The following is a 24,275-nucleotide window of genomic DNA, read 5'->3' as shown; positions in this document are numbered from 1 at the left end:
CGAGCTAACGATCCCCTAGCACCGATCCTATGACCCATGTTATGAACCCCTTGTGTAGCGGCAAGGGGGGGGGTTCAATCACTAATGTGGAATGCCACAGGCTTTGGTTGTGACAGGAAATTAATATTTTCGGGGGGAGGAGGGGATGGGGCTTCTTGTTGCATATCACACACAGACTGTCATTTTCTTGGAGAGGGAACAGTTGAGGCTCCTCAGAGGAGGAAGGGGAGGGCCATCCTTCTCAGCAAATTTCATTAAATGTTTAAATAGTGAAACATTATTTTGCAATGAAGGTCTACAGTAGCCTCAACAGCACTCTGTAGGGTAGCACCATGGTGTAGCCGGAGGACAGCTAGTTTCCGTCCTCTGCGTACATTGACTCCAATACAAAACCTAGGAGGCTTATGGTTGCCAGCATCATACCACCCTGCATCCCACTGCTGGCTTGCTTCTGAAGCTAAGCAGGGTTGGTTCTGTTCAGTCCCTGGATGGGAGACCAGATGCTGTTGAAAGTGGTGTTGGAGGGCCAGTAGGAGGCACTCTTTCCTCTGGTCTAAAAAATATCCCAATGCCCCAGGGCAGTGACACTGCCCTGTGTAGGGTGCTGTCTTTCGGATGGGACATTAAATGGGTGTCCTGACTCTCTGAGGTCATTAAAGATCCCATTGCACTTATTGTAGGGGTGTTAACCTTGGTGTCCTGGCTAAATTCCCAATCAGGCCCTCATACCATCACAGCCACATAATCATCCCCAGCTTACAATTGGCTCATTCATCCCCTCCTCTCCCCTGAAACTATTCCCCAGGTTGTTGCTGTAAATGAGAATGTGTTCTCAGTCAACTTACCTGGTAAAATAAATGGTTCTCACCCCCTTCCATAGACACAGTAATTGTGACAACTTCTGGAGGACGTCCTCCAACCAATCAGAGTTCTTGCAGCATGAACTGACATGTTGTCCACCCAATCAAAGGATCAGAGAATGAATATAGTACTGAAGGCATAAGCTACAGCTAGCTAGCACTGCAGTGCATAAAATGTGGAAAGTAGTTGACTCAAAGAGAGAGAAATTCAATAGTTGAACAGTTTTGAAGAAATCCATTTCTTTAAAAAAAATGAAGGAGAAGCAAGCGAGAAAGAGAGCTATATTTTGTTGTATTTTTTTTCTTCACTTTCACTTAGCTAGCAAATGCAGCTAGCTAGTTTAGCCAAACAGAGTGGGATGCTATATTAGCTAGCTGGCTATGGCTATCCAACACTGGAACTCTTCCAAGTCAAGGTAAGTTTCTGGTTTTATTATTTTATTACCACCGGTGTAACTGCTAAACTGCTTGCTGCTGACTACTGCATGCTTGTAGCAGGTTTACTAACGCGTTAGTTCCAGTAGCTATGTTGACTATGACGTTAATATGGTGACAATGATGTAGGCTGTGTGTAGCAGTTAGCGTTTATGATATGAAGGTTTGGCTTGGAAAGGTTTTTTCACCAGGTAGCAAACAGCTGATGTGTTGTCCACTGAAGTCCACAATAGAAGGGAAAAGGTGAGAACGGGAGAGATTAGATGTATGTGTGTTTACCGCGTGATCAAGGTTGTATTCATTCCGCCGATTCTGTTGCAAAACATTTCTTAAACGGAAGCAAACGGAACGAAATGGGGATAAACATGCCTGAATTTGTCCAATAGAAACTCTCGTTTGCAAGTGTTGGACTAATGATTACCCCCTAGATCAGCTAGGTGGTGTGCAAGGCGGTATTGAATGTGTGAATGTCTGTCACCTTGATTACTCAAATTTCTCTCAACCTCATGATGGGTATAGAGAAAATGTGAGTATAACATAGTAGCCTAAACCTATCGATGCTACATTGATGGAATATGAATGACAGTCATCCAATATGCTGTAATAGAAATAAGGCCATGCTCATAAAAAAAGTACTGTATTTGTCCTCATCTAAAACAGCACCGACTGCCACTGAGAGGGAAATATCAGTAAGATATATTTTTGCCGAGAGAAAACACCAAAATGGGTTCAATTGTTTTCGTTGTTGTTATCTCCCAATTGTTAAAAACGTCTTAGGGCTAGGCCCCTTTTTTCTCAATTTCCTCCTGAATGACGTGCCTAAAGTAAACTGCCTGTAGCTCAGGCCCTGAAGCCAGGATATGTATATAATTGGTACCATTGGAAGGAAAACACTTTGAATTCGGTCCCGTGTGGCTCAGTTGGTAGAGCATGGTGTTTGCAACGCCAGGGTTGTGGGTTCGATTCCCACGGGGGACCAGTACGGAGAATTTTTTTAATGTATGCATTCACTACTGTAAGTCGCTCTGGATAAGAGCGTCTGCTAAATGACTAAAATGTAAGTTTGTAGAAATGTTAGGGGTAGATTATCGGATTCCTTTCTCTGCAAGTTGAATGAGTGGATTACTCAAATCGATGGCGCCAACTAAACTGACTTTTTGAGATATAAAGAAGGATTTTATCTAACAATACAACACTACATGTTATAGCTGGGACCCTTTGGATGACAAATCAGAGGAAGATTTGTTCAAAAAGTAAGTGAATATTTCATCTTTATATGTGAATGTATGAAACCTGTACCGATGGAAAAATATTTTGATGTGGGGCACTGTCCTCAAACAATCGCATGGCATGTTTTCGCTGTAATAGCTACTGTAAATCGGACAGTGCAGTTAGATTAACAAGAATTTAAGCTTTCAGACGATATAAGACACTTATATGTACCTAAACGATTAAAATCCATAATATTTCTGATTATATATTTGAATTATTGTTCTGCTAGCGGGACGCCTATCTCTAAGCCCACTGATATAACAAGAGATTTTGACTCTGACACCTAATCGGCGATTAGGTGTCAGAGTCAAAACCTCTAGTGATATCAGTGGGACCAGGGCTCTTGTTATATCAGTGGGACCAGTATATCTAGGGACCAGGGCTCAGCTGGCCTGGGCTCAGAGACTCTAGAGACTGGGCTGGGATAGGAGGGTGACATCCATTAGTTGGTCTTCATTAAAACAACCACTCAGGACGACACACACACTACTAACTAATGAACTAGCCCTACTACAAACTGTAGAGTGAGAGACGTCCCTCAGTGATGGAGTTCAAGTCACTTACGGTGCATTCGGATAGTATTCAGACCCATTGACTTTTTTCCTCATTTTGTTAAGTTACTTATTCTAAAATTGATTAAGTCGTTTTTTCCCCTCATCAATTTACACACAATACCTCAATGACAAAGCTAAAACAGATTTTTAGAGATTTTTGCAAATGTATTAATAATAAAAAACTGAAATAACACATTTACATTAGTATTCAGACCCTTTAATCTGTGTTGAAGCACCTTTGGGAGCCTCGAGTCTTCTTGAGTATGATGCTAAAAGCTTGGTACACCTGTATTTGGGGAGTTTCTTCCATTGTTCTCTGCAGGTGCTCTCAAGCTCTGTCAGGTTGGATGGGGAGCTGCACAGCTATTTTCAGGTCTCTCCTGAGATAATCAACATTTGAGTCGGGGCTCTGGCTGGGCCACTCAAGGATATTCAGAGACTTGTCCCAAAGCCACTCCTGCATTGTCTTGGCTGTGTGCTTAGCGTTGTTGTCCTGTTGGAAGGTGAACCTACGCCCCAGTCTGAGGCCCTGAAGCTGGTTTTCATCAACGATCTCTCTGTACTTTGTAACCCTTATTTAACTAGGCAAGTCAGTTAAGAACAAATTCTTATTGACAATGACAGCCTACCGTGGAACAGTGGGTTAACTGCCTTGTTCAGGGGCAGAACGACAGAATTTTACCTTGTCAGCTCGGGGATTTCATCCAACAACCTTTTGGCTACCGGCCCAACGCTCTAACCACTAGTCTAACTGCCGCCCTTCTTTGCTCCTTTCATCTTTCCCTTGATCCTGAATAGTCTCCCAGTCCCTGCTGCTGAAAACCATCCCTACAGCATGATGCTGCCACCACCATGCTTCACCGTAGGGATGGTGCCAGGTTTCCTCCAGACGTGACGCTTGGCATTCAGGCCAAAGAATTCAATTTTGGTTTCATAAGACCAGAGAATCTTGATTCTCATTGTCTGAGAGTCCTTAACGTGCCTATTGACAAACTCCAAGTGGGCTGTCAGTGCCTTTTACTGAGGAGTGGCTTCCATCTGGCCCCTCTTGTCACGATCGTCATTTGAAGCATACTCGGACCAAAGCACAGCGTGATCTGGGTTCCACATGTTTATTAAATGAAACTCTCAAAAAAAAACAATAAAGAATAAACGAACGCGTGAAGCTATGGAGTGCTCACAGGCAACTACACATAAACAAGATCCCACAAAACACAGTGGGGAAAATGGCTGCCTAAATATGATCCCCAATCAGAGACAACACTAAACAGCTGCCTCTGATTGGGAACCATACCAAGCACACCAACATAGAAATGATAAACCTAGAACACCCCCTAGTCACGCCCTGACCTACTATACCATAGAGAACCAAGGGCTCTCTATGGTCAGGGCGTGACAACTCTGCCTTAAAGGCCTGATTGGTGTAGTGCTGAATTCTTTGTCACCTCCCTGACCAAGGCCCTTCTCCCCCGATTGCTCAGTTTGGACAGGCGGCCAGCTCTAGGAAGAATCTTGGTGGTTCCAAACTTATTCCATTTAAGAATTATGGAGGCCACTGTATTCTTGGGGACCTTCAATGCTGCAATTGTTGGTACTCTTTCCCCAGATCTGTGCCTCGACACAGTCCTGTCTCGGAGCTCTACAGACAATTCCTTCGACCTCATGGCTTGGATTTTGCTCTGACTTGCACTGTCAACTGTGGGACAATATATAGACAGGTGCGTGTATTTCCTAATCATGTCCAATCAATTGAATTTACCACAGGTGGACTCCAAGAAACATCTCAAGGATGATAAATGAAAACAGGATGCACCTGAGCTCAATTTCAAGTCTCATAGCAAAGGGTCTGAATACTTATGTAAATAAGGTTTTTCTGTTTTTTGATTTTTATAAATTTGCCAAAATGTCTAAGAACCTGTTTTTGCTTTGCCATTATGGGGTATTGTGTGTAGATTGATGAGGAAAAACATTTATTTAATCAATTTTAGGCTGTAACATAACAAATTGTGGAAAAAGAGAAGGGGTCTGAATACTTTCCAAATGCACTGTATGTGATGCTTTCTCTGTGTTGCTAGTCGGAACTAGGAATCTCAGAAATGTTCAACTTGTTCAACTTCAATTTTTAAGGGCTTTAATTGGCATGTGAAACATATTTTAACATTACCAAAGCAAGTAAAGTAGATAATAAACAGTAAACATTAGCCATTTCAAATGTCATATTATGTGAAATTAGTTAAATTACAAAAGGGAAAATAAATAAGCATACATATGGGTTACAATGGTGTTTGTTCTTCACTGGTTGCCCTTTTCTTGTGGCAACAGGTCACAAATATTGCTGCTGTGATGGCACACTGTGGTATTTCACCCAATAGATAATATAAAAATATTACGGGAGTTTATCAAAATTGGGTTTATTTAAAAATGCTTTGTGGGTCTGTGTAATCTGAGAGAAATATGTGTCTCCAATATGGTCATACATTTGGCAAGAAGTTAGGAAGTGGAGTTCAGTTTCCACCTCATTTTGTGGAAAGTGTGCACATAGCCTGTCTTCTCTGGAGAGCCAGGTCTGCCTACGTCGGCCTTTCTTAATAGCAAGGCTATGCTCACTGAGTCTGTACATAGTCAAAGCTTTCCTTAAGTTTGGGTCAGTCACAGTGGTCAGGTATTCTACCACTGTGTACTCTCTGTTTATGGCCAAATAGCATTCTAGTTTGCTGTTTTTTTGTTGATTCTTTCCAATGTATCAAGTAATTATCTTTTTGTCTTCTCAAGATTTAGTTGAGTCTATTGTCTTAATGTCCTGGGGCTCTGTGGGGTCTGTTTGTGTTTGTGAACAGAGCCCCAGCACAAGCTTGCTTAGTGAGACTCTTCTCCAGGTTTCTCTCTCTGTATGTGATGGCTTTGTTAGGGAAGGTTTGGGAATCGCTTCCTTTTAGGTGGTTGCAGAATTTAACGGCTCTTTTCTGGATTTTGATCACTAGCGGGTATCGGCCTAATTCTGCTCGGCATGCATTATTTGGTGTTTTACATTGTACACTGAGAATATTTTTGCTGAATTCTGCATGCAGAGAATCAACTTGGTGTTTGTCCCATTTTGTGAATTCTTGGTTGGTGAGCAGACCCCAGACCTCACAACCATAAAGGACAATGGGTTCAATAACTGATTCAAGTATTTTCTGCCAGATCCTAATTGGTATGTCAAATGTATTTATTTGTTATTTTTGATGGCGTAGAAGGCCCTTCTTGCCTTGTCTCTCAGATTGTTCACAGCTTTGTGGAAGTTACCTGTGGAGCTGATGTTTAGGCTGAGGTATGTATCATTTTTTGTGTGCTCTAGAGTGTCTTGATGGAATTTGTATTAGTAGTACTGCCAACTGGACCTTTTATGGAACACCATTATTTTTGTCATACTGAGATTTACTGTCAGGGCCCAGGTCTGTCATAATCTGTGCAGAAGATCTAGGTCCTCCTGTAGGCCCTCCTTGGTTGGGGACAGAAGCACCGGTTCATAAGCAAACAGTAGACATTTGACTTCAGATTCTAGTAGGGTGAAGCCGGGTGCTACAGACTGTTCTAGTGCCCTTGCCAATTCGTTTATATATATTTTGAAGAGGGTGGGGCTTAAGCTGCATCCCTGTCTCACCCCACAGCCCCGTGGAAAGAACTGTCTGTGTTTTTTGTCAATTTTAACCGCACATTTGAAAGTTTGTGTACATGGATTTTATAATGTTATGTTTTTCCCCCAACACCACTTTCAATCAATTTGTATAGCAGACCCTCATGCCAAATTGAGTAAAATATTTTTTGAAATCAACAAAGCATGGGAAGTCTTTGCATTTGTTTTTGTTTGTTTGTTTGTCACTTAGGGTGTGCAGGGTGAATATGTGGTCCGCCATACAGTAATTTGGTAAAAAGCCAATTTGACATTTACTCAGTACATTGTTTTCACTGAGGAAATGTATGAGTCTGCTTGACGCATATCCCACGGTAGTTATTGGGGTCAAATTTGTCTCCACTTGTGTGTATTGGGGCCAGAGCTAAGAATGATGTTAAAGAGTTTAAGAATAGCCAATTGGAATTTGTGGTCTGTATATTTTATAATTTCATTGAGGATACCATCAACACCACAGGCCTTTTTGGGTTGGATGGTTTGTATTTTGTCCTGTAGTTCATTCAATGTAATTGGAGAATCCAGTAGGTTCTGGTAGTCTTTAATAGTTGATTCTAAGACTTGTATTTGATCATATATGTACATACATATAGATCGTATATGTATTTGCTGTTTGTTCTTTGTTATAGGCCCAAAAAGATTGAAGAAGTGGTTCACCCATACATCTCCGTTTTGGATAGATAACTCTTCACGTTGTTGTTTGTTTAGTGTTTTCCAATTTTCCAGGAAGTGGTTAGAGTCTATGGATTCTTCAATTACATTGAGCTGATTTCTAACGTGCTGTTCCTTCTTTTTCCATGGTGTATTTCTGTATTGTTTTAGTGATTCACTATAGTAAAGGCTCAGGATTCTGGGTTTCTATGTTTTTGGTTGGATAGGTTTCTCCATTTATTTCTTAGGTTTTTGCATTCTTCATCAAACCATTTGTCATTGTTGTAAATTTTCTTCCGTTTGACATTTTTAGATTTGATAGGGAAGCTGAGAGGTCAAATATACTGTTTAGGTTTTCTACTGCCAAGTTTACACATTCGCTATTACAGTGAAACGTTTTGTCCTAATATTTTTTTGGTAGGTTTCCACATTACTTTCCTTCCATCTATGGCATTTCTTAATATTATTCAGTTCCTTTGGCTTTGATGCCTCATGATTGAGTATTGCTCTGGTCAAGAAGACTGTGATTTTGCTGTGATCTGATAGGGGTGTCAGTTGGCTGACTGTGAACGCTCTGAGAGACTCTGGGTTGAGGTCAGTGATAAAGTAGTCTACAGTACTACTGCCAAGAGATGAGCTATAGGTGTACCTACCATAGGAATCCCCTCAAATCTACCATTGACTATGTACATACCCAGCGTGCGACAGAGCTGCAGGAGTTGTGACCCGTTTTTGTTGGTTATGTTGTCGTAGTTGTGCCTAGGGGGGCATATGGGGGAGGGAATGCTGTCACCTCCAGGTAGGTGTTTGTCCCCCTGTGTGCTGAGGGTGTCAGGTTCTTGTCCAGTTCTGGCATTTAGGTCGCCACAAACTAGTACATGTCCCTGGGCCTGGAAATGATTGATTTCCCCCTCCAGGATGGTGAAGCTGTCTTCATTAAAGTATGGGAATTCTAGTGGGGGGATATAGGTAGCACACAGGAGGACATTTTCTTTGAGATAATTTCTTTTTGAATTTCTAGCCAAATGTAAAATGTTCCTGTTTTGATTAATTTAATAGAGTGAGTTACAGCAGGTCTGCTCCATTCCAAATTAGCATACCATCTTCCATTTCCTTCTCTCGCTCTCTCTCTCTTATATTTCCTTTTATATATATCTCTCTCTTTGCCTCTCTCTGTAACTATCTGACCTTCCTTCTTTCTATGGGTATCTTTCAGTATGTCACTCCCTCTTCCTTCTGATTGATTTCCTTTCTTCTTTCTCTCTCTATATACTTTTCTCTCACACTAGACCCAGGTCGTGGCTGTAAATGAGAATGTGTTCTCAGTCAACTTACCTGATTCAATAAGGGTAAAATAAAAAAATACATCTCTTTGCTCCCACCTCAGTCTCCTTCACTCCCTCTATTTTACATTTTAGTCATTTAGCAGACGCTCTTATCCAGAGCGACTTACAGTAGTGAATGCATACATTTCATTTCATACATTTTTTTTTCTTTCTGTGCTGGCCCCCCGTGGGAATCGAACCCACAACCCTGGCGTTGCAAACACCATGCTCTACCAACTGAGCTACAGGGAAGGCTATCATTAGAACATGGCTGTATTGTGTGTTATTTCCCCCTGCTGAATCCACATGAATGTTCTGTGTTCTAATTCGTGAGAGATTAGCTTAGCATGTTGTCATGTAAATCCCTTGAGCCAGAGAAAGAAGTCTGATTTGGAGTGTCGTAACACTCCGGCCTCATCACGACCCTCTCTCAGGCCTCTCACACTGTATCTGTCATCAGCGGCGCGCCCTGGAAAACAGTCCCAGTAGGTTGGTCGCTCGGAAACAAGAGAGGATCAGGGAAGCGATGAATGCTCTTCCTCGCTCTTCACTCCATAAGCGGGTATCTGGGGAAGGCAATCACTCGTGCCCTCGCCAAATCACAACAGGGGACTTAGCGGCTGATAGCCTAGCAGGTTGGCCAAGAGGTGAGATGCATTTCCGCTTCGATTTCCACACTGAGGGCACGAGCTAACGATCCCCTAGTGCCAATTCTACGAGGGGGGGGGGGGGGGGGATTTTTCAATCACTAATGTGCACTGGAACAGTGGAATGCCACAGGCTTTGGTTGTGACAGGAAATCCATATATTTTCGAGGGGAGGAGCTTCATCTTGAATATCACACGCGGGTTGTCATTTTCTTGGAGAGGGAAATATTTGTTTGCGAGAGGAATCATTGAGACAGGTTGAACTGTTCTCTGGGTTGTAATGTCCAGATATGAAAATAGATTTTGGTTATATGGAACAACAGAATGATGAAAAAGAACAAGGTGATGAGATTGAGATGGCACATTTCCGTAAGTGATTTCTTCGGGTGTGTTTTCATGAGCCAGAAAGTGAGCCAGAATCATGGTGAAATAATAATTCCCAATATTGGCCCTTCTATTTTGACTGCACATTCATTTAAAATTGAAATACAGTATCTCTGCCATTTTTTTAAAATTAATGCCCCCCTCTGTCCTTGACTTTTCCTAAATAAGTACAGTATATTTAACAGAAGTATTGTGTTAGAATTTCGATTTCACAAACATCATTTGTTTAATAAGCAGTTTAAGAGGACGTCTTTTTTTTTCATGGAGCGCCACATCCTCTTACAGAGTAACATGAGGTTAAGACGTTTTGATTTCTATCGAGTATCAGAAAGACCAGGTTCTGAGGTTTCCAAAACACTTACCTTTGCCAAATACCTCTCACAATTGAAGAGAAGAGCTCTCTTTCAAAATATGAATTTTTCCAACAATAACCGCTGTTCCATGCGCTCCACAGGTGAGTACGCGGCAGCAGATAGCCCACAGTAAACTAATGAAATACATATCTTTTTTGTTACCCAAGACCTTCATAAACACAACCAAAGGAAACATTTCCCCGATAGCATATATGAAATATATATATTAGACCGTCAAAATGACTGCTCATTGGCTCAAAGTGGCGTCCCTTGAGGCCCGGCTTTTCGAGTGACTTCTCTTTTTCATTTCTAGCTGAAATGAATGCAGACAGACAGGGCCATAAGACACTCATAGAGACTATAGCCTAGCCGAGTGAAACGATATGAGGAGGGGAGAGAAAGAAGAGACTTCAGGGAGAATTGGAGACGTGAAATGACAGGAGAGAGGGAGGAAGACAAATGAGTGCAGGGCTAAAGGAAGATCACAGGCCTGATAAAGGAGAGGAGCGACTGAGGGCAAGAAAAGAGTGTTAACCAGGGATGATGGAGAGAGGAAAAGGTCGAAGGAGAGAGTGAGAGGGAGATGACGAGAAATACATCAGGGGAGAGAAAGGAGGAGGGAGTTAGTGGAAAAAAATGGAGAGAGAGTGTCAACCAGTGATGGAGAGACGAAAAGGTGGAGGGAGAGGGAAGGAGAGCAAAACCAGGGGAGAGAAAGGAGGAGGGAGTTAGTGAAACAGAGGGAGAGATTGAGAGTATGTGCATTGACATGCTAACTAAACCCATGTCTGAGTAATACAACTTCAGTGGATCATACAACGCAAGCTTCCCCATTTCCCTTTCTGGTTTCGAGCTAATCATACGGCTAACCTAGCAGCAATCGCTGGGGCTCGGCAGAGAAAAACCACGGGGCTCAGTTACTAGTTCCATGGGAAACCTGTTCACATCAACTGTATCACTGTTTCCCTCTCCACTGACCAGAAGAGAATCAGTGGGGCATAACGCATCTACATCCGTGTATCCATTTCCATGTTTTCTTCTCGATGAGGGAAAAGATGAGCCGGGGACGGTAATTACCGGCTGAGCCGACGGAGCCGTGGAGGAGTGGGCAGAGTCCGTCCACGCTCGGCTGCCTAATGCACAGATTGCCTGTCTGAAGGCTTTGGTAATGAGAGCAAGCCTGCAACCTCCAGTGGATGTGGAAGGGAGGGGGAAGTTCGAACACAGTTCAGCCCCTTCCAAGTGGCTAAGGTGGGGGAGAGGTGGCAGGAGAAAGCGGGGCTGGATGTTCTGGATGGATGTTCTGGATCTAATGGCATTCCAGTGGTAGGGATCAGAGGGAGGGATTGGAAGTAGAGACTGGAGAGGCCTCCAACATCATTATGCTCCCTTTTCTTCCTTAGCCTGTTTTATCTAGGAGAGAGGGTGTGACACACCGAGGTAGACGCTACCATCTTAAATGCTTTGCGGTGGCGACTCGGCTAGTGGGCCAGATGGATGGATTACCCAGGCTCCTCCACTGCGAAGGCACCGCTTGAGGGGTTTTTGATTGACAGAAGCTTGGAATGTTTACACCGAGAACCTTTCGTATCGCTTGGCCGTTGTCAAATCATTCCCTCAATTCCGGGATTCAACAGAGAATCTCAAGAAAAACACAGGCTTTTCTCCCTTTAACCCTCCTCTTTTCCCACCTATGAGCCAAGACAGAATGGGGATGCACTGCTGACAGAGTTGATTATGAAGTGGGTAGTAGTTATCTCCTTAGCGCAAGGCGCTCTTTGCTAATTAAGTCTTTTTCTTTTTTTTAATTCCACTGGAAAAGTAGGCGATTTGGTAACGCTCTGAATTAATTGTGTTTGACAAAGGAAGGCGAGGGGCGGAATGCACCGTGACTTTAGGAGAGAAAGCGCTGCGTGAGGGAGTAGTGAGGCCCTCAGGGGCCAGGGGACGGTAGATAGAGACATACTGTGGCGGGGAGGTACAGGAGGACTTCAGACAGGGTACAGTACACTCGATAAAGCATGACGGGGTGTAGTGGCTTTCTCTGCATCATGACATATCTGGAGAGATCTAGGCGTATCGGTGAACTCACGACAGATCCTTTTTCTTCAGTCACTCCAGTTGCTATAGATCCCTCAAACTCACCTCTGGACCTGGAAGCCAGTTCCACTGCGTTTTCTTTCATTGCTCCCCTCTAATCAGGGACTGATTTAGACCTGGGACACCAGGTGGGTTAAATTCATTATCAGGTAGAACAGAAAACCAGAAGGCTCCGGACCTCGTAGGGTAAGAATTGAATACCCCTGCTCTAGATCATTTCATGGTAGGGGAATAACACAGCCAAAGTGCCCCATTATTTAAGCCAGTAGGAACCGGAGTCTCACGACCACTTTTCCCTCTACGAGTTACAAATACACAGTGTCTTCCTGTTTTTCCAACACAGCTGTAATAAAAGAGAAAGAGCTAATGAAAAGAAGCAAAAGAGGAGAAAGGAGCATGTGAGCCAAATAAACTCACCATGGACGGTCTGGAGGGAGTTGCAGGGGCCATAGAGCCGTCCCTACTGGTGAGGGGCCCGGGTTGAAAAATCTCTGTAATAAAGCCAGGCTCACGCATGGCCTGTCTGGATGGGCGCACCAGCCAGGAGAAGGTCGATTTGGGCCCAGGCATCATATCGACTAGGAGGACTCGATTGCTTTCGGTTAGGGAAAAAGGGGGCGCTTGAACCAGACCATTAAACACTGAACATTAAACCCAGCTCACTGGGTAGCTCGCTAGAAGCTGTCCAGGCACCACTGTTGACGCAAAGGCCTGTGTTGTGTTCCTTCCTTCCTCCTCCTTCCATCTCAGTTTCGACCACCTAAACAAGTCTCTGGATGTTCTCTTCGGGTTCTTAATGGCAGCAGAGAGTTTGGTGTCCTCCCTAAACCCAGATGTATGCCACACTGCTCCCATTTTAAACTGTAGCTCCGGCTATTCTTCTCTTCTCTGTGACTGGAATATATTGGGGTAAAGCCAGGAAGTAAATATACCTCGTTGGCTAAAAGTGGAACGTTTTACCGGTTTGAGAAGGAGAACAAGGGAAATCGATTGTCACTGGTTATTTGTAATCTCAATTTTGTTCTCCCTCTCCTCTCTCTCCCCAGAAAGATTAGGAAGCCGTATCTCATTCTGGTTATTCCAAAAGAAAAGAGGCTGCCGGTGTCGTCGCAAGTTAGCGGCGCCAAGAAAACTGCAGAGGATGTGGAAGGAGAGCGAGAGAGAAAAGAGAGAAAGAAAAGAGGGAGAGAGAGGTGGGAGGGGTGGAAAACAGAAGAGGATTTGGTGTGACGGATATGAGGTGAGAGAGAGAGAGGGGGGGAGAGAGAGAGAGAGAGAGAGAGGGAGAAGAACGAGGGAAAAGGAGGGCAGATCCGAGTGAGTTTGGTTGGATTGAGCTGTTAAAAACTTTTGGGTCTCTTATTTTTCCCCTCCATTGAGTCTGTATAAGTGCTGCCATTTTGTATTTATTCGGCAGGCACTGGGAGGGCCAGAGATGTTCTCTCTGATCTGCCTCAAAGTCTTGAGGAGAACAGAGAATGAGAGCTGCACATTGAGATGTGTGATCCAACAGCCAGCTCTGGGCTAGTGGGAGATATTGTAATACCTACTAAGCCCTCTCTACTTCAGCCTATAAAGTTGGTTGGGAGCATTGATAAGCGTGTGTGTGTGTGTGTGTGTGTGTGTGAGTGAGTGAGTGAGTGTTACCTACCTTTTCCACTGCTTGATTCCACTCCGTACTTGACTTTATTGGAAGTCTATTGCTCTAAGGTAGCATGCAATCTCATGGAATCGTTAAGTTGCAAAATAAACCACTTCAAAGATTTTCAAAAGTGCGTGGACTGCTCTAGTTACCCCAGCTGGTTTTTATATCAATGAGAGCAAATGTCCATTCTTTGTGGTTATACGGTTCCACAGACCTGACCGCATTGAACCCAGACTGACCATGAGTTCAGGAGACACACTGGGCTGACGTTTGTTTCGCTCCGGTCAAGACATCTGAAGCAATGAAAACCACAGATTCAGGGTTGTGGTCAGAGGGGTGTGGTCTGTAAGAGATATGAAGTCTGGACCATTACAGACCAGGCTGCAATATCCATAGGATAAACCCCCCACTCGCTTTCATTCATACATACATCCATCCATACATGCATATATCCACCACCTAGAACAGACATTATCTTTCATTCAATATAGCAAATGACATATTATTTAACCCATTTTGGTTCATACAGTTATTACACAAAACAACATATTTTAGGTGCTAACATAGTGGAACAGTAAACGTTAAAGGGACCTTATAATCTCTTGTAACTTTATACTCAAAGAAGCATTTGAATAATTGCAGGTTTCATCACAAAACTGCAAAAATAATTAGGTACCATGTTTAGAATGTTGGTGTTCAAGTTAACTGGTTCATTTTTAACCCTCTGAGTTTTGCTTTTCGGGGGGTGAGAAGGGGTGAGGGGAGGGGGGGGGTATTCTGGCACCACTTCATCGTGGTTTAAAGGGGTCCAGCACTTATTTAGCTGTTTAGTTGTTATCCTGTCTAAGTTCTAGCTTTGGGAGGAATTTCAAAAGTTCCAATTGAGCTCGTTAGAGATGTTTATAACAGGATTATGACTGAGGGCTTCTTGGTTGTGTCCTAGCTACTGTCCAGAAGGTAAGACTATAGGAATCATTTTGGTGTGACTGTAAATAACATACTGGCCCTTCTGTTCATAGTTTTGGAGAGGGGTGGTGTGGGGAGAGTCAGCCCTCAGTCGTTAGCGTGGGTTGAGTTTGGTTTGCTGTTAGGTGGTTAGATTCTGCTTAGTTCAGGTCTTAGGATTAATCTCTGTCTGTTTCCATAGCAAAGTAACTTTGAACTTTAACCCTTTGAGTCGAGAAATGTCCTCTGCCTCCCTCTTTCCGTTCCCTTCCCTCCAACTTGGTTTTCGGTAAGAGTGCCTCTATACTAACCTCCCCAGCTTCCTCTGGCGCTGTTGACTCTTTGGTTGTTATTGTGTCTTGTCATCATTATCCTAAATCTGGTTGGTAATTCATATCAAGTCATCCTTATTAATGTATGAAAAAATGTGTACAAAACCCTTCAGTTGATTCTCGTTCTATCTGACATACGGATTCTATCCAATCCATGCTAAATGACCTTTTAATCCAAATGACATGCAGTGAGCAGTTTACTGATTCTGTTTTTATCAAATAAACACGGGAACTCTTCATTTCTCTCCTTTGACTCTCACTTAAATACAAATTCATTTATTTGGTATCTTTCCTCGCATGTGTGATCACTTATAATACCGTTTCAAAGAACAGCCGGCCGCAGCAAATTAGAAGATGTAAAATGTGATGTGTTCATGACACTGCATCTATTATTAGTCATACAAACAGAATACAGACTTGGGTAAAGCCTTTAGAGCCTTATAGATGCATGACTTAGACTAATCTACTCTCAAATTCCCTTAGCAAGTCGTATTTCACTGTGTTGTGACGCCTAACATCAACTCATTTAAAATCGGAATCACTTTGACTAGCAGTCATTGAATAAGTAACATTAAAACTTTGCCCAGAGGCGGACTCTCAGTTCTTCTAAATAATTATTGTATGTGTGATAAGGCACATCTACACCTTATAGTTATCGTTTGTAATCGTGCTAGATGTGAACGGCCCATTATCGTGCTGTGAAAGCTGACCTAGCTAGCTAGGGCCAGTTTAAAATGGCCAACATTATGGTGCGACTGAGGTAACTGTGGCCAGAGGGATGGAATGAAAAGGCGAGGGGAGGAGGAGGAGCAACAAAGGCCACACCTCCATTTGGGGTGTTTTTTTTAGAATCAACCACCTTTCAGCAGCACAAATACACAACACATGACAAAGACAAAGAGGTCAGGGGACGTTTGGCACTCAAAGGGTTAAAGAATCGTCACTTTTGGTCAGATCCAAACTGCAGATTGATCGTGCTCGTTGTTGTCGGGCAGAATAAGGCTGACACAGCGAACTGTAGGCTTATTAACAAAGTCCAACAGACACATTAAACAGTCCCTTTAACTTTTAATGACTTTCAGGTGGCTACTTTTCTCTGGAGTGTCCCAAAAATTATTAAGTGGTTGATGTTTCTTCCTCTAATTGTCACTTTTGTGAATAAGAATTTGAATAATAATCACCATAATTAATAAAACTTCACAAGACCAAACAACAGAAACACAGGAAGAGAAGCAGAAGGGAACCAATAGGATCTGTCTTTTTGTCAGGTTGGTTACTGGGGGGTTATGTTGGGGTTATTGGGAAGTTATGACTCTGAAGAGATGCAGCCCCATGTCAAGGTGCTTTGGACATGGTTCCCCTGTGCAGTGTAACCTACTACTGGCTCTTTCGTTCAGTACCTTCATTGTAATGCTATGAAGAATGTGTAAGGTCATTACCAACGTCGTAATATTAGTTAACCAGCTAGCTGATAAGGGAGGTGGATTTAGTATCAATTTGACTACTTTCATAATTGCCAATTACAAGATAGAATGACCTGTATAATTGCTTTCAGGGGGCTAGAACAGCAAACAGTAAAACTGTAGAGCGTGAGTCATGGTTACCTGTTTGAATGTGTTACTAATGTATATTACTACCCAGTGACATAATTGAATGGAAAAGTTTAAGCCAATCACATTGAGACTGATTGGGTAAGGTCATAAGCCAATCGCATTGGACATATGTGAATCAGAGGAACTGTAAAGAGCCAATAACATCCACCTTTGTTGCGTGGCACTGCACCTCCTCCAGAGCGGTGGTTAACGGTGATTAAGTGGTTAGGTCATTAGTGGAGAGTTAAGGGGTTTTTAGTTACCTTTGTCGAGTAGCCACTCGTCAACTACCCGACCAAGTCGGTATGGGATTCTTTGTCTAGCAATAGCCAGGCGTTCATTATCAAAGTTCCCTTTAGAGAATTTGGAAAAGAGTGCAGGTTAATATCTGGAAGGTCAAAGGTTCAAAGGTTAAAGGTTAGAGAAAGGGCAACATGGCAAAACGTTTAGCAAGGTTATGTACGTTAAAATCATCTTTAGGTAGTTTCAGGAAGTAGTAGCTTTGTGCGGACTGGTTTGGATTGGTTAGACAGCATTCTAGTTACCTCAGGTTTAAATGGTTGTTTTGGTTATGGGTCCGATAAGTTAAACATATTTATGAATAATTTAGAAATAGTATATTTGTATAATGGATAGCTGATACAGCCAATAGCTCAGTGGACAGTGAAAATCAATAGCATCAATGAAATCAATAATCTATTACATATGTTAAAACCAACATGAAAAGCATTCAGTTATAGCAATGTCATATGCATTAACATCATCATTACATTATTCAAACATTTTCATGTATTCATCATCAAACCATTGTCATTTCCTGTTCAGAGACCCTTAAGCACATATTACTTAACACATTACATGGTTAATACCAGGAAGACATATTCTGCTTGAGATCCCACACAACCATCCTTCGAGGCAAGTCTCGGTGCTCAAGTCTGACATATTATATTAAGAAACTCCAAATCCCATAATGCAACACTAATCCCAACTTGTGCACTTTTAGGTAAATATAAAGAACTCGGTGGATTTGAGCTCTGCCGTTTCATACATACTGTACATAACGTATCAGGGCTTTTTTTCAGCTTAATAATCATCAACGGCACTTCATCATTTCCATCGTCTCATCAGTGCGTCAAAAGCTCTTCATTGCTTTTCCATTAAACCGCATGACATCATTTAACCAGAGCTAAAATGATTATCTCCCTCATAATTTCAATCAGAATCAACTGCTGGATTGTACTGTTTAGGGCCGGGCTCTTCAGCGCTAGCTATAAAGCGATGCCTGGGGTGAGGAAATCATACAAATAAGTTAAAAAAAAGCCAGAAAAACGGCATATTAACAATCTGTACTGTAATAATGTGCTACAAAATGGATGGCGTTCTAGCTGCAATAACCAGGTAAAAGGTAGAGCGTAACATAAGGGTGTAGGTGTAATGGTAAGGGCGTAGGGCGTGGGTAGAGTGATCATGTGCCTATAATTCTTGTCTACAAAGCTGCTGTCCTCTCTCCACCGCAGTGCTATATATATATATATATATATATATATATATATATATATATATATATATATATATATATATATATATACACACTCTGTTCTGCAGTACCCAGGCCCACTCTCCAGGGGGTCTATACACCTGCCTGTGTGTGTAGTACAACATGTCTGAGGGGAGGGCAGATGAGGGGGGGCTGGATGAAGAGCCTCGATGGAGATAGTGAGGGAGGAGAAAAGTGGAAAGGAGGATGGGAGGTAGGAGGGCAGATGAGCAAAGACGTCCAGGAGAGGGATGAGAGAGGGATAGTGAGGAAGAATAGAATTGGAGAGAGTGTTTGTTTCTGGGGAAAAACTCGATTGAGGCGAGTGGTGTGTATATATATATATATATATAGCCTACCTGGTTAAATAAAGTTGAAAGTGTGTGTGTGTGTGTGTGTGTGTGTGTGTGTGTGTGTGTGTGTGTGTGTGTGTGTGTGTGTGCGTGTGTGTATTTCTGCTGAGCGATTAGTGCTTTTGAGGTCGGTTTGGGTTCGGTTTGATTATTAAAACATTATCACGGTTTTCGTACTTTTTTAATTTTTACAATTAAATTTTTTACACAAAATGCACTGTGCATTATGTGGATTGAAGGCTGTAACACAGAATAATTACTTTACTTTAATACAATATTTCAGTTGTTGTGTATACTACATTTGTTTTATTTGATGACTTTATTATTTCATTCCAAGTCATCTCATCTCTATAGAGCTGTTGTCTATGCTGTCTGACAGAATCACTATTTTATTGTTCTTCAAAGTAAATAAGGCATACTTTTATGACTGCTGAATACCAACTATCAATCACTTACAGTAGATCATGTATTTTCAGGTAGCGATACCTCGCGAAGCAACAGCTGCTCTCTATTTCACCTCATGATCACACATTCTTCTCTCTTCAGGAGCAGGCGTAAAAGAAACACACCGGACGAGTAGATGCGCAATGGATTATGGTCACTGTAGTTCATTACCCCGTTTTAAACTGCATCTCCCTACTACATCGCACAGATCTGATTGATCTCTAGAGGAACTCTGCATTGAGCTCACAGAAAGAAAAAGAAACAAATGAAATGGAATTCCAATAATTGAACCGACGCCAGTAAATGAGTTTAAAAAAACAAAAAACAACCAAAATGTCGGTTAATCGCTCAGCAACAGTGTTATGTGTGTGTGTATGTTTGTGTCATTTAGATCACGTGGGTCTCCAGGTAAGTCTAGGAGATTGGCCTGTGCAAAGCCAGTGCTGCAATTATAGAGCTCCTCTCTCCACTCACAACACATTTAACGGCAACGCCAGCACTATGCAGCAAAACAGATTAGAGAGAGAGAGAGAGAACGAGATGGAGAGGCCAGAGAGAGAAAGTGAAGAGAGACCAAAAGAGGGAGAGAGTCGGTGAGGAAAGGATGGAAGGAGTGAGCAGAGAAAAGGAGAGAAGGAAACATACTGTGGGAGGCAGTGGTCCTTAGTGAGATAAATCAGTACCTCCCTAGACATATCCCTCGACGAGTCCCTCTCTCCCTCCCTGCTATTACCAGAGCCTGGGCACAGAGTTTAAACAGGCATCCCTTAGGCAGTCTGACAACTAAACCCACCTCGGCTACTGAACAGCCTACTTCAAGCCCTCCCTCTAGTGGTAGTATCTGACCAGTGCAGCCATTTTAATAAAACTCCATGACTCTGATCAAAATTCTCTATTTCTAAAAAAGTCAACCGTCCTTTCTTCCTGCCTTGAAATAATCTTTGATCTTGATCTATGTAGGGGAAACTTATCAGGTTAGATCATTCATTTACCTCAAGCAAATGTCCTACGAGGTACTGTGCCTCCTCTCTGAGTGGAGGGAGGTAGAAAGAGAGGGAGAAAAAAGAAAGGAGGGGGAAGGGGTTCCCACCAAAATAGCAGAAAGACGTCAGAAAGCCGTGGCTCCACTCTGGCCGTTAATTAGATTACAATTAGGAGATCCAAAAGCCATCCTGCGTGAATCTGACGATGTCATTCAATAGAACGTCTATTTCTTAATTATTCCTGCCACCCCTCCCTCCATAGCTGCTAAGGGAGAATGGGGGGGGGGGGGGGGTTTAAGGTTTAAGAATTTCCTCCCTTCTTCTCCCCCTCTACCACCTCCCCAGGAAGCCACCAGGTGTTCGAGTAATCAGAAACGCGGAAGAGAAGTGGAGTGTGTGTGTGTGTGTGTGTGTGTATCTGTGTGTGTGGAGGTGTGCGTGTACTATTCAGTGTATGTGTGTGACTAAGGGCGCGTGTTTGCGCCTCGCTGACAAACAGCCCCTTGGCGTCAGGCAGCCTTGTCACCAGCAACAAGCTAAAAAATAAGTGCAGGCGGGACAAGCGGAGGCCTCAAGCCTGTTCTTTCTATATAAGGAGGGATTTGGAAATGCCAATGTGGAACAGCTGAAGACGGATGAGACAGACGCAGTAAAAGAGAATGTGTCTGCTAAACACATTGCTATTTGTCCCTACAGTCTATAGCACACCTACTCTCCATTCTGTAGCAGGGACTGAACATCATGCACCCAGGACATTGAAATAGAAGACAGAGGACCACCATGCCTGGAAAGCCGCAAGCCAGCTCGCCCTCTCCCGTAGCCCAGAGTGGGTGCCTGGAGCCTGGGTTAGATTCATGGCAGAGCTGGGCAGCGCCCGGCACCCGGGGAGCCTGAACATCACAGCTGTGATGCCAGGGGCAGGGCAAGGGCAGTGGGATTGACTGGCATCGTGGGAGACAATGGGAGAGGCGGAGGACAGACAGAAGCTGGCATGCCAGGGATAGGTGTATGTGTCCTGGGCTGTGACGGGCATCGCTGTGAAGGCCAGTCTCTCCGGTCTATGACTCAGAACCACTTCTCCTCTCACTGACTCTGTCGCTTTAGTTTGATTGTGTGTGTGAGATTCATGTCGTGAGTCAGTGTGTGTGTGTGTGAGAGAGCGAGAGAAGTTGGCGTGTGTGGAGGGATATCTATCAGGGGAAGTCAACTGTATATCATCTCTCGCTCTGCAGCCAGACGCCCTTGTACAGGACACACATTTGAAATCTATCCAGCAGAGTAGAATGGAGCTGTCTGGATGTTTTGCCCATCTCTCTCTCTCCCTCCCTCTCCCTCTCCCTCCCTCTCCCTCTCTCTCCCTCTCCCTCTCTCTCCCTCTCCCTCTCCCTCCCTCCCTCCCTCCCTCTCCCTCTCCCTCCCTCCCTCCCTCTCTCTCTCTCCCCCTCTCTGTTATCGCTCTCTATTCTCTTTCTCGTTCTCTCCCCCTCTCTTCCGCCCTCTCTCGCTCTGTGTCACTGTCTGTGTATCTGACCTTTTCTCTCCACACTGCATTCAAATGTGTTATTCCTCTCTAAGTACACTGTATACGCAAGCTGAAGCATCCCTCCTATTGGAATACATATATTGCATATCAATCCCTTTTTTTCCTAACATCCTCACACATCTCTTCCCATATGAATTTAGAAAGGATTCATCTTCACCACATAACGACAGAGTGATCTCTGCAGTAGTTGTCAGTCTAACGGCTCTGTTTAATCCACAGAAATATAATTCTAGTTATGGTTCTATCGCTCCTCTCCTATCCGCCACTCTGGGTTTGCGTGTTGATGTCAGAGTGAGGGACTGGGGCTCGTGTGGAAATGAAAGTTGTCAGTTCTTTAATTAGCTACAGCAATCTTTTCCCTCCGTCTCCCTGATGAGGGCTCCTGTCCCTCTCCGGTCCCCCTCCCCTCCCCTCCCCCAGCCACACAGGCCTGTAATTGGACCGCTGTCTAACTGTGAACGATCCAATCAGAGCGTGCCGTGTCGGTGGACCACAAGTCCCTATACGCTCCCACGCCAACCAAGGAACGAGTGTCACTCCTACATACATTGGATTTGACTGGAATTCAGTTCAATGACTGTAGTATAACTTCAGTACCTGAACCGTAGTAGGTTGGAGGTGTCGCTGTTAAGTCAGACTTATTGTCACTCAAATCTAACATCAAAGAAATGCTATCCCTAAAAAAGTGCTTATGAGTGCTAAATAACCCACTCTACACTGTGTGCACAATTATTAGGCAAGTCAGTATTTTGACCATATCATCATTATTATGCGTATTTCCCAACTCCAAGCTGTATAAACTGGAATGCTTATTGGATTTAAGCATATCAGGTGATGTGTATTTGTGTAATGAGGGAGGGTGTGGCCTAAGGAGATCAACACCCTATATCAAGGTGTGTATAATTATTAGGCAGCTTATTTTCCTCAGGCAAAATGGGCCAAAAAAAGAGATTTAACTGACTCTGAAAAGTCAAAAATTTTTAAAAAGTATTTCAGAGGAATGCAGCACTCTTGAAATTGCTAAGATATTGGGGCGTGATCACAGAACCATCAAACGTTTTGTTGCAAATAGTCAACAGGGTCGCAAGAACCGTGTTGAGAAAAAAAAAGACGCAAATTAACTGCCAAAGAGAAGAATCAAACGTGAAGCTACCAGGAAGCCATTATCCTCCAGTGCTGTCATATATTCCAGAACTGCAACCTACCTGCCCAGAAGTACAAGGTGTTCAGTGCTCAGAGACATGGCCATGGTCAGGAAGGCTGAAACCCGACCACCACTGAACAAGACACATAAGTTGAAACGTCAAGACTGGGCCAAGAAATATCTGAAGACAGATTTTTCAAAGGTTTTATGGACTGATGAGAGAGAGTGAGATGAGAGTGACTCTTGACGGACCAGATGGATGGGCCCGTGGCTGGATCAGTAACGGGCACAGAGCTCCACTTCGACTCAGACGCCAGCAAGGTGGAGGTGGGGTACTGGTATGGGGTGGTATTATTAAAGATGAGCTAGTTGGACCTTTTCGAGTTGAAGATGGACTCAAACTCAACTCCCAAACCTACTGCCAGTTTTTAGAAGACACTTTCTTCAAGCAGTGGTACAGGAAAAAGTCTGCATCTTTCAAGAAGACATGATTTTTATGCAGGACAATGCTCCATCGCATGCATCGAAGTACTCCACTGCGTGGCTAGCCAGTAAAGGCCTTAAAGATGACAGAATAATGACATGGCCCCCTTCCTCACCTGACCTAAACCCTATTGAGAACTTGTGGTTCCTTCTTAAACGGACGACTTACGGTGAAGGAAAACAGTACACCTCTCTGACCAGTGTCTGGGAGGCTGTGGTTGCTGCTGCACAAAAAGTTGATCGTCATCAGATCAAGAAACTGACAGACTCCGTGGACTCTGTTATTGAAAAGAAGGGTGGCTATATTGGTCACTGATTTTTTGTTGTTGTTGAAATGTCAGAAATGTTTATTTATACATTTTGAGTTTATTTATTATTCTCACTTTAACGGATGAAAATAAACAAGTGAGATGGGGAACTTTTCGTTTTTCATTTAGTTGCATAATAATTCTGCACACTAATAGTTGCCCAATAATTGTGCACACATAGATATTCTCCAAAGAAAGCCAAAACCTCACTTTTACTTCCTTAAATAATCAGGTTTGAGGTTTATTAACATTTTGGATTGACCGAGAGCGCTGTAGTTGTTCAATAATAAAATGAATCCTCAAACATACAACTTGCCTAATAATTGTGCACACAGTGTATATTCTACCAGAAATCACCTCACAACCTTGGACCATGTTCAACTGAAATGATGACATCCTTTCTGTCCTATCGGAAATGGCCCTCCTCCAAGTCCACCACAGCCCTATTTAATAACAAATCATACCCATAATGCATTATTTGACCATCCCCATCCATATCCCTTTAGCACAGTGTAACATCAAAGTCACATTGAGACTTCAACTGCGATGCTTCAGGTATTGAAGTTCTACTGCACTCTAAGTAGGGCCAAGCCTATAGCTCTGCTCCTGAAAGTTAGATTGCACCGCTGCTGTACGATTCAAGTACTTGTTCTACTCCAAGTAGGAGAGCTAATCCTGTGGCTCTGTGAGCTCCTGTCCTGGCATTCCCTGAGCT

At 43.2% G+C, this 24,275-nt stretch overlaps 1 protein-coding gene across 2 annotated transcripts in view; it reads right to left on the bottom strand.

Annotated features, from left to right (window-relative positions):
• LOC106577539 (neurexin-2) overlaps positions 1 to 24,275 on the bottom strand; it is a 936,116-nt gene that overhangs the window by 28,168 nt on the left and 883,673 nt on the right. Inside the window, exon 20 of one of the 2 annotated variants that reach the window (XM_045701329.1) lies at positions 17,029 to 17,118. The exons of the other annotated variant lie outside the window; for it this stretch is intronic. Coding sequence (XP_045557285.1) covers positions 17,029 to 17,118 — 90 coding nt within the window. The remainder of the gene's footprint in view (positions 1 to 17,028; positions 17,119 to 24,275) is intronic. 2 annotated transcript variants of the gene reach the window in all.

This window comes from Salmo salar, chromosome ssa18, assembly GCF_905237065.1.
Source record: "Salmo salar chromosome ssa18, Ssal_v3.1, whole genome shotgun sequence".
NCBI classification, from domain to species: domain Eukaryota; kingdom Metazoa; phylum Chordata; class Actinopteri; order Salmoniformes; family Salmonidae; genus Salmo; species Salmo salar.
Note: the sequence above shows the minus strand (reverse complement) of the source record. Positions and strands in the feature narration are given on the sequence as shown.